We start from the raw sequence: 16,152 nt of genomic DNA on the forward strand, positions 1-16,152 counted from the left end.
TCGGACACACACACAGGGAGGCTGTGCCCCCACACTGCTGCCTTTGTGCAGATGGCCCATGCTGGAGGTAAGGGGGCAGGTGGGGGGCTCCCCGGAGGAGTGGGCTCGGCCGGCTCGTGGTGTGGCGGCTTTGTTATTGTTTTGCTGGTGTGAACGTGCAGCTCCCTGTGTCCCTGCTGGCTGCAGCCTGAGCCACAACTTCCTCTGTGGGAGGAGAGAACCAGCTGCTGCTCATCATCAGCATCATGGCCCTGGCTGCCTGACACATTCACAGCAGCAGGCCCAGAGCTGCCCCAGCACACCCCATAGGTGTATTCCAGCCCCCCACAGGGGGCAGCATCGGTAACAGCCCCTAGGTACAGGGACCGAGCTCCGTCCGTGTATTATTACAACAGCAGCTGCACACATTCCGCCCCCTCTCCAGTGTTTACATACAAGTCTGCACATGGCTACTAAATGGGGAGGAGGGGGTCTGCACATGGCTACTACATGGGGGGGACTGGAGTCTGCACATGGCTACATGTTGGGCATGACCCCGTACTGCCATCTGTGGCAACTAGCCCCCAGTTACTTCTAGGACAAAACAGAGCCAGCGCTATGCCACTGGGAGGTGTCCGTGATGCCTGGCTCGTTGGGCAGCAGTGTGTGTGTCCTGTATGGGTGCTGTAGGGGAGGAGGTAGGTGACCAGCGGGCCCACGCTCACCCTGTCTGCTGCTCTCCCGTAGCGCGCTATCGACCGGACTCGTTACGCAGAACACGAAGACGTGTCGGACATGGAGGAGATGGTCAGCGTCCGCAGCTTCAGCCTGGAGCAGAAGGTCAGCAGCAACAGCTACCGAGGAGACTACGTGCAGTGCATGGAGGGCAAAGGTAGCTGCGCTTGCTGCTGCAGTGGCGGGCAGTACCGCGGGTGTGAGTGCTGCTGGCGGGTGTCCGCCCGGGTGAGAGGTTGTGACCGGTGTCGGGGTGAACGCGGGTGCGGCGCGTGCTGCTATGTGTACCTACCGAGATTGAATTTCCCGCCGGGGGCCCTGGTGGCAGTGACGTACCCGAGCAGCTCCGGCTCCGTGCTGGACCCCCGGCACCGAGTATTGGGGGGTAGGAGGGGGCCGGCGCCCGGGCTGTGGTGCTGTGTGTGCGCCTGTGGAACGGAATGGGGGGAGTGAGACGGGGACAATCATTGTGGGTGTAGTGTTGGTTCTGTAGGGTTACTAGGGTAGCAGGTTCAGTAGCTGGAGGGTGAGGTAGAGGTATTGTGCCAAACAGAAAACCCATATATGATGCCCAGTGCAGTGCATGTTGCATACAGAATAATCATCGGTACTTGTTTCCTAGCACGGCGCCACCGAGTTTGATTGTATCCATCGGGTCAGAAAAACCTGGTCGATCGCATGCCAACCAAATCGCATGCGATGCGATCTACCCGATTTTTACATTGGAATCAATGTAAAATGTTCCCTGAGACCCGATTTTACATTGATTTCAATGTAAAAAGCCCCAACCCCCCCTCATGTTTCAAATGCCCCCCGCCCCATTGTTAACGCCACCCCACTATTGACGCCAACCCGAAGCGTGCCGGTAAGCGTCCTCTGACCTTTTCATACCCCTACTATCCACGTCGGCGTGGAGTTGATTATATATAGTGGCGAGTGGGCGCAGATACCTTCACAGGTATCCGCGTCCCCTCGCGGGGCTCGCCACGCTTCGGGCTTAGTGGCTCGCTGCGCTCGCCACACTATATAAAACCAACTCCACGCCGATGCGGATAGTAGGGGTATGAAAAGGTCGGAGGACACGTATCGCCGCTCGCCACGCTTGGGTTGGCGTCAATAGTGGGGTGGCGTTAACAATGGGGGGGGCATTACACATACTTTTTAACCATATTCAATGTGAAATGGGCCATATTGGCCCATTTCACATTGTCACCTTTGTAAAATCGGGTTGAAAATATAACATTGTTCCCTATGGGAAAATCGCGGCCCCTTATTAGGGGCTGCGATGGACGCGATCAACCCGATTTTGTCTTTCACCGGCAAATTAGCTGGGGATTGACACAAAATCGGGTCCATCACGTTGATTGTATGCCTTAAGTGTCTTAAAGTTAAGGCATACAATCAACGAGATGGGCGCCGGGCTAGGACACAAGTACCTAATCATCCCTCAGTGCCAGCGTTAATGAGTGAGCTATACCTCGTGTAGGAGCCTACAGTATTTATTATTACCACTCAATGGCCCCACCTTACATATATATCAAGTTACTTATATGACACCAGCATATTCTGTTGCAGTATACAATTGTGAACAAAACAAGAAAGGGAACTACTGATGGCCAATGAGGTGACAGATGACACCTGGGCCGGTCCCCTTTTTAGCACTTTTTGTTCGGCACCTGATCGGTACATATTGCTGCAGCTTGGGCCGTGGTATTACCAAAGACAGTGCATGGTAGTAGGTATGGATTATTGAGCCGACACCTGAAATGTTGACTTGCTTAAGGTCGACATATCTGGAAGTTTGACACACGCATTAGGTCGACATGGGGTTTTCACTTTTGTCCACAGTCAACATGGACATCGTATCGGTGCACCGTGTTCCCTCGCATGGCTCCCCCCCCCCCCCCCCCTTATTCTGTTTACGTATCTGATTTACGTATTACCAGAACAGAGAGTATCACCTTTATGGGCTGCCACTCTTGGGCCAGTGCTTTGTGCATGTCCTCCAGCCTGAATGTTGTCGGCCCCTGTGTAGAGGGTATGTAAAAGAGTAGATTAGCATATGGAAGTCAAAGAAAAAAAAAGGGGGGGGGGTTCAAACTGCGCTAAACTGACGAGCATGCAACAGGTGTATAAAAGTAACAAATTTATTGAGTAAAAAATACTTGGTATTTAAAAAGCAATATTTGATTGTTTGGAGGTAAAAGGGTACTGCTATTCTTGTGCAGAAACCATGATTAAAAGATTTATATAGTCACCCACTGTTCGGTGTAGTTGTCCTGCACAGTGTCCGTTCCTATTGTGCTTCCTTTTTGTATCTTAGTATTGAGGCAAAGATGTTTTCTCCAAGCCTGGGACTCTGTTTGTGGGGAGGCTGCGCTCTCCTGCCGTATTTGTGCTGGCTGTAGATATTCCCAATGGAAATGGCTGGTGGAGTGGTGTGGGAGCTGTTCCGGTCACAGGTTATCCTTGGTGGACAGGGTGGCAGTGGGTGAGTAGGTATGCTGTAGGTTACCAACGCGTTTCGCTGTGAAGCTTTTTCAAGGTGATATCTACAGCCAGCACAAATACAGCAGGAGAGCGCAGCCTCCCCACAAACAGAGTCCCAGGCTTGGAGAAAACATCTTTGCCTCAATACTGAGATACAAAAAGGAAGCACAATAGGAACGGACACTGGTCAGGACAACTACACCGAACAGTGGGTGACTATATAAATCTTTTAATCATGGTTTCTGCACAAGAATAGCAGTACCCTTTTACCTCCAAACAATCAAATATTGCTTTTTAAATACCAAGTATTTTTTACTCAATAAATTTGTTACTCTTATACACCTGTTGCATGCTCGGCAGTTTAGCGCAGTTTGAACCCCCCCTTTTTTTTCATTGTATTGTTGTCTGGGCTTGACACCCAGACATTTTCTCACTGCCGCTTCAGCAACACAGCTCCTCCCTGGGACACCTAGTGCCCCACAATCCCCCTTTTTCTTAGCATATGGAAGTGTTATGTGTGATTCTGAAGTTTGATCAGCTTGCCTGAAGATCTCTAGCTGTGTACACATGGTGCGGTTTTGACTATAAAGTTAAACTTACATAGCACATTAGTCAAAATCGCAGTAATCTGCCGTGTGCGATCCTGATGCGCGGCTCCGCGATATCTTTATCGCACGGCTAAATAGACTATGCAGGCAAGTCTATCTGGACTTTAGAATGTGTTTGACCTAGGGCCAGTTAGCAAACTAGTGTAAATCTTAAGTGCAGTTAGCCAAAATTAGATATTTAAAATTGACACTTAGCCTTGATCTCACCGTGTGTACACACCATAGGTTTTCAGAGCAGGGGCCTGATGTAATAGCAGGCACAATAATATTGCCACCTCATTTTCAAAGCTGGGTCCAGATGTAAAAACGTCTGAAATGGGCGGTCATGCAGGATGCTGCCATGCTTTTGCTTGTAAATGATTGCCTCTTTAAAAAAAATGTCAGAGTTTAGGTGCGTACACAAACCTGGAAATGTATAGGACCAAATGACAATCAAAAAATTGTTCCCAAACACTTGAAAACAGACCGTGATCAGTCAGACAAATTGTTTCAATCATTCTGATAGAAAAAAAATTATCAAAGCATATATATTTTTTCTGTTTTTCTGCATTTGGTTGGAAATTTTTGATTGTCATTTGCTCCCATACATTTCCAGGTTTTTGTTCCCACCAGATAGGTCAGACAGAAAAATCTGTACGTGTGTATGCACCTTTTGGCTGGTGTAGTTCTCCTTACCTACCGCTTTGTCCTGGCCATCCCTGCAATGCTCACTTCTGGTGCTGTCAGCACCTTGTATCAACCGGTCTGCTCCCCCCCTCCCTCTAGATCAGGCATGTCTGAACTGTGGCCCTCCAGCTGTGAAACTACACATTCCAGCATGCCTTGCCACCGTTTTAGCATTCCCTAAAAGCAAAATTGTTGCAAGGCATGATGGGACTTGTAGTTTCACAACAGCTGAAGGGTCATAGTTTGGACATTCCTGCTCTAGACTGTAAGCTCCTTGGAGCAGGGCCCTCTTCCCTCCTGCTCTCACAGACCTTGCATTTCAATTAAGGCAGGCATGTCCAAACAATGGCCCTCCAGCTGTTGTGCAACTACAAGTCCCATCATGCCTTGCCACAGTTTTGCTGTTAGTAAATGCCAAAACTATGGCAAGGCATGCTGGGATGTGTAGTTTCACAACAGCTGGAGGGCCACAGTTTGGACATGCCTGAATTAGGGCAGCACGGATGGTGTAATGGTTAGCATTACTGCCTGACAGCGCTGAGGTCATGAGTTTGATCCCCACCATGGCTCTAACTGTGCGGAGTTTGTATATTCTCCCCGTGCTTGCGTGGGTTTACGGGTACTCCAGTTTCCTCCCACAATCCAAAAATATACAGGTAGGCTAATTGGCTTCTATCAAAATTAACCCTAGAATGTCTGTGTGTGCATGTACATGTGGTAGGAAATATAGATTGTAAGCTTCATTGGGGCAGGGACTGATGTGAATGTTCAAATATTCTCTGTAAAGCGCTGTGGAATATGTGTGTGCTATATAACAAACTGTTAATTAATAAATAAATAATTAAGGCCCACACACTAGGAGATTTTAATTCCAAAAGTCTTTGCCAAAATCTCTGCTAGATTTTCACCAAAGTAGTGCGTACACACTAAGCTATTTTTCCAAACAGCAAGAGATTTTCAGCAGAAGAAAGACTTTGCTGAAAATCTTTCATATAAAAGGCTATTTACGTAATGGGAGGGGTTTGAATTCCAAGGGTGGTAGCGTGGGCCATTTTATTCCGTGCATTTCTGTTCTTGGGGTCTGTGTAAGAACTGATTGCTGGACTGCGTATATTTGGAGCCCAGCAATCGGGTAAACACCACTCGACCAGGCAAAATCCCGCCCATGTGTACGGCTATGGTTTAATGTCAACCGTGCACGTAGGGAGAAATCCATTCACCTGCGCCAGCATAACAAAATATACATTGGTGGCCAGTGGCGGCAGTAACATATACATTGCTGGTCTATGCAAGAAATTTTACGTTGCTGCCTATTAATATACATTGATGCGCAGCAGTCCTTAAAGAGGTCAAGCTGGGAAATATATTTATATAAATTGGTGTAGTTTGGTCAATGGTATTATGTGTTTGTAACCTCCATAACCTAGTACTGAGGTCACCCTCCCTACCTACCGCTTTATGTAACAGGCAAAATCAGTGCTGGTAGTTACCAATTATAAAATATGTGGACAAACAAAAGTGAATCTAATTTCTCACCACATTATTGAACATAAGGATGACCCATAAACACAATTTACTCAATTGAATATTTTACTGCTGAATTTCTCAGTAAGAAACTTTTGCCCTAGGGCTGCTGCGAAAAAAATACTGATACTCTAGTGTGCCGTGACTGAAAAAAGTTTGGGAACCACTGGCCTAGTGTGTATGGGCCTTTACAGCTCTCTTACTCAGCTACCTGCATCTCTTCTCATTTGTGTTCATTAATTTCTGCCACGGACCACTTGCTCCTCTGCTTCCCTACATCTCAGCTGTATTGTGTACTGAGAGTTGTACTGCTAATTTGTTACCTGTGCTCAGTTTTTGTTCTTCAGTTACTGATCTGTTTAGTTCTGTGTATTCTGTATTGTTCTAATGTGTGCCCTATGTACGGCACTGCAAACAATTAGTGGCGCCTTATAAATATATAATAATAAAAGTATTTTATATTGAATTCGGTAGTATTGTTTTTAACGCATTTCAGGGAATGCTTGAAAGTTTGGAGGCTAGTGGAGAGTCTTATTTTGTGTGTGTGTGTGTGTGTGTGTGTGTGTGTGTAAGGGCATTCCATAGGGTGGGAGCAGCCAGATGAAAGTCCTGTAATAGTGAATGGGAGCTAGTGATCCGCGCAGAAGAGAGACGGAGATCTTGTGCAGAGCGGAGTAGTCGAGAAGGGAGATATTTTGCGATAAGTAAGGAGATATATGCTGGTGCAGTATGGTTAATAGGTTTATATGCGAGTAGAAGTATTTTATGGAGGGACTGACAGAGCGGATCAGCAGACGATGAGCATCTTGCTAAGAAGATCAGCCTAGCAGCAGCATTTAAAATTGATTTCCGTGCCAGGAGTCTGTCTATTTCAATAGTCAATGTGGGATATAATGAACGCATGCATGGGTAAGGGGTTTAGTAGTGTCTTGTGTAGGATAGGGTCGTATTTTGTATTTTTATTTTATTTTTTAGATGCAAGTAACATGATTTGGAGACAGATTGAATGTGGGGAGCAAAGGACCGTTCAGAGTTGAGGATGACCCCTAGGCAACGAGCTGTCGGGGTAGGGTAGATTGTCGAGTTGTCAACGGTTATGTAGATATCAGGATGGTAACTGGTCTCGGCTGGGGGGAATATAATTAATTCCATTTTGGAAATATTGAGTTTGAGATGGCGAGAAGACATCCAAGATGAGATGGCAGAGAGACATTCAGAGACTCAGCCCACAACCACTGGTGACAACTCTGGGGTTGATAGATAGATTTGAGTATCATCCGCATACAAGTGATACTAAAATCCGAAAGAGCTGATTATTTTTCCAAGAGATGAGGTATAGATTGAGCAAATTAGAGAACCTAAAACTGAGCCTTGCGGAACTCCAAATGACAGAGGTAGTTACGAGGAGGTAGAGTCAGAGAAGCAGGGGTGTGTGTGTCTGTCATGCTGCGGCTTCTGCATGACCGTAGTTAGCGAGTACCTCTATCGTCTAAAAATGCATGACGTTAATTATGCATGGGACCGCATTGTTAATGATATGGTGTGTACACACTAGGCCAGGGGTAGCCAACTCCAGTCCTCGAGAGCTACCAACAGTTCATGTTTTCCAGACCACCTAGCAGGTGCACTCTTTACTCACTGGCAAATTATAAAAGATCCACAAGTAGAGATAATTACTTAACTTGTACTACTTACCCTTGCACTAGGCAATATTGTCAAAAAATGTAGGCCCCCTTCCTATCAGAATCTCCTGCATTGTGTGTATGCCCCATCTGTATATCCTGCATTGTTTTGTCATGTGTGTGATCCGCAAACCCTGACTCATTGGTACTGCCAGTTCTTGCATACTACATCCCTGACCTCCTGCCATTGCCAGACATCACTGATACTCACCTTTGCATATCCAGTTCTGTCAAGCTCCTTTATTGCAACTGAGAGTCTCTCCGGATGGCAATGTCCTCATATGACGTGCACAGATGTATCCCACTACAGCCTTGCTGCTTCTAGCAGCATTGTGATGCATTCACATTGATGGAACTAAACAATGTTTTGCACCTCATGTTAAATACACTATTTAACCAATATTTTCTTTCAATGTCTCATACTAAGTGTGGACGCGGAGAGCAGTTCCCTTTTGTGCATGAGGCTGGGAGACTGCAGCGATATCAAGGGGCGGAGCAAGTGTCAGGCAGAGCAGGGAACCTCCATTTTTCCCACTGCAGTTCAGATGATATAAACATAGAATTTGACGGCAGATCAGAACTACTTGGCCCATCTAGTCTGCCCCTCTTTTAAACATGTTACCTCAAACCATATTTGATCCTTATTTTTTTGAAGGATATCAATTTGCCTATCCCAAGCATGTTTAAATTATACTACTGTATTTGCCTCTACCACCTCTGATGGGAGGCTATTCCTCTTATCTACTACTCTTTCTGTGAATTAATTCTTCCTCAAATTTCCCCTGAATCTTCCTCCCTCTAGTTTCAGGGCATGTCCTCTTGTTCTGCTGCTCCTCTTCCTGTGAAGAATGTCTCCCACCTGTACCTTGTTAAAGCCCTTGATATATTTGAAAGTTTCTATCATGTCCCCCCTATCCCTTCTCTGCTCTAAAGTATACATATTAAGATCTTTTAGTCTTTCCTGGTACGTTTTGTGATGTAGGCCATGCACCATTTTAGTTGTCCTTCTTTATACAGTCTCTAATGTATTTATATCCTTCTGGAGATATGACCTCCAGACACGAACACAGTACTCTAGATGAGGTTGTACCAATGATCTATACAGTGGCATTATTACTTCTTTCTACTGCTGATACCTCTCCCTATGCAACCAAGCATCTGACTTGCCTTCTTCATTGCTTTGTTACATTGCTTACCTGCTTTTAAGTCCCCTGAAATAGTGACACCTAGATCCCTCTCTTCCTCAGTAGTTTCCATTATAGTGCCATTTATACTATAGTCTTTGGGATTTTGAGAACCAAGTGCATGATTTTGCATTTTTTGGCATTAAACTGTAGTTGCCATGCTCTTGACCATTCCTCTAATCTACCTAGATTACCAATCATTTGTTTTACCCCTCCTGGTGTGTCTACCCTGTTGCATACCTTTGTGTCATCTGCAAAAAGGCACATTTTACCCTTAATTCCAATTGCAATATCACCATATAAAGATATTAAAAAGCACTGGTCCAAGTACAGATCCCTGGGGTACTCCACTTGTAACCTTTCCCACCTTTGACTGTACTCCGTTTACTACAACTCTGTTTTCTGTCCTGCAACCATGCTCTTATCCATTCAACTATCTTAAAATCCAATCCCAATTTTTCAAGTTTATTTAACAGTCTGCAATGTGGGACAGTGTCAAAAGCCTTACTAAAGTCTAGATAAGCTACATCTACAGCCCCACCTTAAACCATTACTTTAGTCACCCAGTCAAACAAGTCAATAAGATTTGTTTGACCCGATCTTCACCCAGTAAACCCATGCTGTTTCGGGTCCTGTAAATTGCTGGTTTTGAGATATTCTACAACTTTATTTTTCCATCAATTTCCTTACTACTGATGTAAGGCTCACTGGTCGATAGTTGTTTACCTCTTCCTTTCTTCCACTTTTGTGCAGTGGGACTACATTCACGGTTTTCCAGTCCTCTGGGATTACTCCAGTAGCTAGTGACTGGTTGAATAATTCTGTTATTGGTTATATCAGCTCCCCTTTAAGCTCTTTTAGTATCCTTGGAAGTATCCCATCTGGCCCCATTGATTTATCCACTTTAAGTTTTGAGAGTTCTGTGAGGACTTTCTCCTCTGTAAATGTACTTTGTTTCCTCCCTCAGTTTTCTGACTTTGGGCGAGATGTATCAAATGGAAAATGCGGTAAAACCCCGGTTTTACCGCATTTTCCAATGTATCAAAAATGATACCGCACTGAAGGGTATCGCCACCTTTGGGTGGCGATACCCTATAGAAGCCTATGGGCTTCTTTTCGCCGCCGACGCAAACCCGCCGCCTCTCCGACCCCCCCCCCCCCCCCTCTGGCTTAACTTCCTGAAGGTTCCTCCTGGACCCCGGAAGGTAAGCCCTGCCTCCCCCTAGTGAAGCAGCTGGACATCCTTCTGGCTGCAGGGGGAGGAGGAAGCGCCGGGGACAGCATGCATAGCTGTCCCCGGCGTGAGAGGAGAGCGTGGCAGCAGGGAGGTGACGGAGACCCCCCGCACACCGGTGTACAGGTATCGCGGGGGGCCTCCGTCACCGCACCGCGATGCCAGCCGCATATGTTAGTACATATGCGGCAGCATCGCGGCGGGGGGGGGAGGGCGGCGATGTATTTAAATACATCTCGCCCTATGTATGCAACTTAACTGTGGCCCCTTCCCCCTCTCTTTTAGCAGTGAATACTGAGCAGAAATAATAATTAATATGATCTGCTATTACATTGTCCCCCTCAAGAAGACTTCCACTCTGTCTTTAGTCTTATTATTACACTTTTTGATTTTCTCCTTTCACTTTTATATATCTAAAAAAAGTGCCTAAACATGGGGAATCTGAACACATAAGAGAAATGACAAACTGTGCTCTGTCTTTTAATAAATCACACATCATACTGAATATAGTGACGTGATGCAGGGAAAATGTGTGGGGCTGCTGCAAGTTAGGTACTTCTCCAAGGAAATCTGCTCCATGAGTAGCACTTAACCATTCCTCAAGAGCATCTAGCAAGAAAGTTTAATAGTAGTATAACGCACATGGTGGGAGAGGATATCATGGATCAGGGTGTGTTGATGTACCCACACAGACACAAAATCAGGAGATGGTATTTCACTTTATTGACATGTGTAAATGCATGGCTGTTGTATTCTAGATTCAATGATAAGTAAAGGTTGATTAGTGCTCAGGAAATTATGCTTTAAATTCAATGTTTTCTCTATGGAACAGTGTTGGAGAGGAAAACCAAGTGTGACTCGCCTCCATTGAAGTGCATGGCCATATCAATATCTCCCACTGAAATAAGCTTCAGTGTAGGAATCAGTGGGCAAAACTTATGGATACAACACATGCTAACCGTTTCCACAATTTAGCGTGTACACCGAAAATTAAGTACATTGCAGTGTCTTGAGCCTTTGGGTTAAATTTACTAACATGTGAAATACACTTCACAGGTCATGTTGCTATGGACAACCAATCAGAAGCTACTTCTTATTTATTTACCACCCATTAGAAGATAGTAGACAGGATGTGATTGGTTGCACATAGCAACATGACCTGTGAAGTGTATTTCACATCTTAGTAAATTTCCCCCTTTGTGTCCAGGGTGTTTCTCCAAATTTCCCACTGTGTCAAATCCAGTTTGTAAAAGACTAAAGTTGCTCATACGATTTCCCCTTGAGCGATACACCATATGCAGTCCTTTTGCATACGATGTATCATATGCAGTGACGGCTCCAGAGGTTTGGCTGCAGCGCAGTTAAAAATTCAAATAGGGGAGCCACGCCCACAGCCAGGGAGTCAGTTTGAAATTGCAATTAGGTGGCAGTGGGTTTGGCTCCCGGGTGCCGGATGACTGCCCGACAATCGTGATCCTGACAGTTATTATTGCAACATCGGAATCTCCGACAGGGGGATCCCGACTGATGGGGTCTATTCTCCCTTCTGGGGGTCCACAGCCCCATAGAGGGAGAATAGAATCTGTGGCGAGCCTGCAGTGCGACGAGGTCGCAAGGGGCTTCTTTGTGCTCGCCCCCCATGACATGGACACCTTATCAGTGTACCGCATCCCCTTTCATGGCTTGCTGTGCTCACCATGGTTTGGGCACACGATTATATTCTCCCTCCCTGTCCTAGTGGATGTCAGGGTATGAAATGCTGCCTTTTTTTTGGGGGGGGGGGGGGGCAGTAAAATGTCTGTGTTCTAAACTGAGAATTTATTATTATTATTATTATTATTATTATTATTATTATTATTATTTCTGAATGAAAAGGTGTAAAAAAAAAATATTTCATAAAATTTTAACCTTCGTTAACTTACACTATTAACTACTGTAACGTAATAATACAGCAATATGGATGCATGATGTCCAGTGGATAGGTGTATAACTTATTTTTATAAAAAATCTTTTGTTTAATATATTTTTAGAAGTTTTAGAGCTCTGAATAATCTAAACTATCATAATTTATGCATGAATGGGTCTTATGTTGATAACATTTAAAATTTTTCCCTCTAAAGGTGTGTTGTTGTGTTTTTTTTTTTTTATTAGATAAACTGCCAGGTAGTAAGTGCAAAGAAAGTTGGTATAAGGAGGAATACTTGATGTGCTGTGACGCTTGTGTACAGTATAGTTTTCTTTTGACAGAGCATTACATTCTACTTTTATACAGCTGTTTTCCTCTTTTGTTATTGTCCGTCATCTGCGCCAGATATGGGAATGTGTAGGACTCTTTAATTGAATAATACTAAATTTTACATTTTATTTTACTCTCTGCAGACTTTACATATGAATATGTGCAAAGAGAAGCTCTCAGAGTCCCTCTTCTTTTCCATACAAAGGAAGGATTGGGTATAAAGTAAGTACAGGCATATAATTTATTGTCCTATTACTGGCTACGTCCATGAATGGTTTATTTCTTGGTATTTATTAAGTTCAGGGGTAGCAAACTCCAGTCCTCGAGAACTACCAACAGTTCACATATTCCAGCTCACCTAGCTGCTGCACAGGTGCACTCATTACTCACTGATACATTTTAAAAGATCTACAAATATGGTAAGAAAAATATATATATTTTTTTTTAAATTCCCTAGGGTACAGAAAACCGGAGGGGAGAAGTAGAGCCTAGATCACATATCATTTGTAACTGCTCAACAGATACGAATGCATCAAAATTCTACTCTAGGTTGTCACACCTGTAGGGTTAAGTAAATTACTTCTATGTATTTTATCCTGTTGATTCAGTTATATTTGACATTGATGTGCAGTTGATAGTTTTGTCCTCAAACCCTAATCTGCTGATCACACGCCAGTGAGCTGAATCCAAAATATAGGATTCAGATGACAATTAATAGTTTTCCTCAGTCTGTCCCTATATGGTACTGTTTAAATTGATTGTGGGAATACACTATGGTGCTAAGATGCTCCCTGAAGGAGTAAATTATAATGCAGTTCTCATTTGATAGCAGACTCTATCATAATCAGATTCCACGTCTGCTGATGGTATTTACACTGATATCTGCTGTCACAAACTTGGGTGCCTTACCACTCGGGGATTGGCTAGACCTGACACAGGGGTGCGGAGTCTAACCGTGCTGGGAGCTTTCTGCCAGTGACCCCTCCAAGTGGGATATGGGCTTCGGCGGCACCTGACACGTCAGTCGCGGCCCCCTGGTCAGGTTCCCCGTATGAGTGGTGGTAGCTTGTGGAATATGGAAGCGTGGTCGGCTGGCAGGGTCGAGATCAGATGGACAAGGCAGGCTCCAAAGGATAAGGCAAAGGAAGTCCAAGTTCAGGCTGGGTCATACATAGGGAAGCACAGTTCACAGTACACTGGGATGAAGCTGCAGAATGGTCACTGGACAAGCTGAGCTCAAACACCGGATAACACAGGTCAGGTACCAAGGATCAAGCAGAAGAATGGTCAGTCAGGCCGGGTCATACACAGGGAACACGGTGGTGGTACACAAGGAGTTAACATAAGAGTAGTCAGGAACAAGCCAAGGTCAAACACGATAATCAGGAGTCTAGTAATGGACAAGACACAGGAACGCTGGAGCTGGTGTGAACCTATACTCTGGCAGCCTCGGTCTGCCAGAGACTGCCTTTTTATAGGAAGCACAGGGAACATGATACTCACAGGTGCCTTAATCAACGAGGGCTGAGCATGGTCAGGTTAAGGGCCCCATACATCAGCAATTAATTGTGACAATTTTCAGATATGGAGATGATTGCCACAATTAATTTTAGATGTGTGGACTCCCCCTTTTGGCAATCCCAATCAAAATTGCCAATCGATTGCTTAATCAGGTTTTTAAACATGTTTAATAATCTGGTATTATCTGCAGATCTTTTTTAGATGTGTGGGCATTCCCAATTCATCTTCTTCATCTATTTACATTATGAACAGCTGAAATGACAATCGATTGGGGCAATTTCCAGATATGAAGATGCAATCTTTAGATGGAAAAATCTGCTGATCACTGAAATAAATCTGTAATGTGTGGGCAAAGTCAGATAGATTGTAAAATCCATTTATCTGGCCAAAATATCCCTATATCTGAAAATCCATAAATTGTGATTGCTGATGTATGGGGCCCATTACACAGAACTTCCTTGCAGCAGAGATTCACCCAGGTGTTGTAACTAATTAGCAGAGTTCAGATCACACAGAACTTTCCTGCAGCATGGAGTGGACCAAGTGCTGTAATCAGCATGCAGAGTTCAAACTACACAGAGCTGTCAGCAGCATGAGACAGAACCAGCAGGTAACACTGAAATACTTGAATGTTGTGACATCTGCACATTGCCTGCCTTATAAAGAGCACCCAAAATTCATGGTACAAGCCCTGCAGTATTTTCACATGTGTGACACACTTTTGTATTTGTTTATATGTTTTACTGCCCATATGTAATACATGTGTGACAATTACACAGTGTAAAGACAAGTAAAAAGAAGCCTTGAGGGGAAAAAAAACGGACTTCTTCTTTCACTATGTCTTGCCATGCATCTGACTGAGGATGTGAGAGACCAGAGTTGGCAGTCGGGCTGATGGGCAGATAGAATGGCTGCTTCTGCTTTCTGATAGGTGCCAACACAGGTCTCCTTATATCACACGGACGTTGCAGGATTGTGTGTCGGGACTACTGATGAGAGCGCATCCAGAAGTACCTTCCAGATGTAGGCATCTAATCGCTGTGTGTATGCCGGTTGCGATCTGTGCTGCTGATAGAGCTCCATGTACGGGTAGAATCCCTGGTCTCGTAGTCAGTCTGTTGTAGGCGCCAATGGCACAGGGAAATGACGTGCACGTTTCACCACTGAGGACTTGTTCACATCGTGTGATGTTGGAGGGCTATTCAGTGCATAAATATTGAAGGCCAGTCCCTCCTCTTATTGCAGGTACTATTTCTATTGGTAGATCCTCAAGGGGCTGATGGCGCTCCCCTCTAGTTAATGTTAACAGGGGTACTTCCCCGAAACAAATTAATGGTCACCCATATAAACACAGAGTGTAAGGAAGTTATTCCTTACAAGTTTGCCCCTCCTTTTAGGTCATGGTATATTTTGCTGGTGCAGGTCGCCCTGACGGTGCATTGGAATAATAGTTGCGTACAGATCAATGTCTGTCCACATAATCACTTTTAGTGCATCATACCTTAGGTTATGCCGTTGGTTCTCTAGCAAAGTCTTCTTTTTCTTTCCTTATTTGTAGTTTCATTTTCTTACTCTAGGGAGCACCTCCACCTGTTAGTATTATACCTACTATAGGGAACAACACTGTGGAAGTGGTTATAATAAATATTTCATAACCCCCCAATTCCCACCACTCCCCTATATATATCTAGATCTCGCATGGAAACAGAATAACTCCAGAAAACAATTATGGTACTTCATTCCCCGAGGGCGCCATTCGGGCATGACTAGACAAAAGAAATATAGACTGTATGGGTAGTCTAAGGGGGGGGTATTCATTGTTGGGCCACGACTGTCTTGCTGGCCCGACAGCCATGACCCTGCCCCGTTCTCTGTCTGCTTGACTGAGAATTTGCAGGCAGGATTCAATGTCCTGCCTGCCACGGTTCGAGAAGGGGGGGAGTGGTGGCCTTGAGAAGTCGCAGGAAATCGGCGCGCTGCGGATGGGAGCATGTCAATTCCCGGCCTTTCTCGGCAGAATGAGCCCGACTGCTTGTGATGTCGGGCTCGTTCTGCTGATATCCCCTGTTCAATGTTGTTGGGGAAGACCACATTGAATAGGGCCCCACAGCCATCTCCCCCGTCGGGAATGTCTGCGGGAGGATTGAATATCCCCCTAAGGTAAACGGTATCTTCCGGTTTAGTAGGAATTGCTTATATTATTATATTTTGCAGTGACCAAGTTAACCTAAAAGTAAAAGAAATAAATAAATGTATTCCAAAACAAACCTTCCCCAAAACCCCCACCCTGTAT

General features: G+C 44.9%; 2 protein-coding genes across 8 annotated transcripts in view; one reads left to right on the forward strand and one right to left on the reverse strand.

Annotated features, from left to right (window-relative positions):
* LOC146011342 (calcium release-activated calcium channel protein 1-like) overlaps positions 1–1,111 on the reverse strand; it is a 49,706-nt gene extending 48,595 nt beyond the window's left edge. Inside the window, exon 1 of the mRNA XM_083151359.1 lies at positions 1,007–1,111. The gene's annotated coding sequence lies outside the window, so the exon portion shown is untranslated. The remainder of the gene's footprint in view (positions 1–1,006) is intronic.
* KDM2B (lysine demethylase 2B) overlaps positions 1–16,152 on the forward strand; it is a 139,384-nt gene that overhangs the window by 565 nt on the left and 122,667 nt on the right. For 4 of the 7 annotated variants that reach the window (XM_083151348.1, XM_083151349.1, XM_083151351.1 and 1 more), the window contains exons 2-3: positions 727–871; positions 12,482–12,560. In XM_083151348.1, coding sequence (XP_083007474.1) covers positions 727–871; positions 12,482–12,560 — 224 coding nt within the window. Of the gene's footprint in view, positions 1–18; positions 68–499; positions 872–12,481; positions 12,561–16,152 lie in introns of those variants that run through there. The other 3 variants (XM_083151354.1, XM_083151355.1, XM_083151352.1) reach the window with 3 other exon arrangements.

The sequence above is a fragment of the Crinia signifera genome, chromosome 1 (assembly GCF_055691185.1).
Source record: "Crinia signifera chromosome 1, ASM5569118v1, whole genome shotgun sequence".
Classification (NCBI taxonomy): Eukaryota; Metazoa; Chordata; class Amphibia; order Anura; family Myobatrachidae; genus Crinia; species Crinia signifera.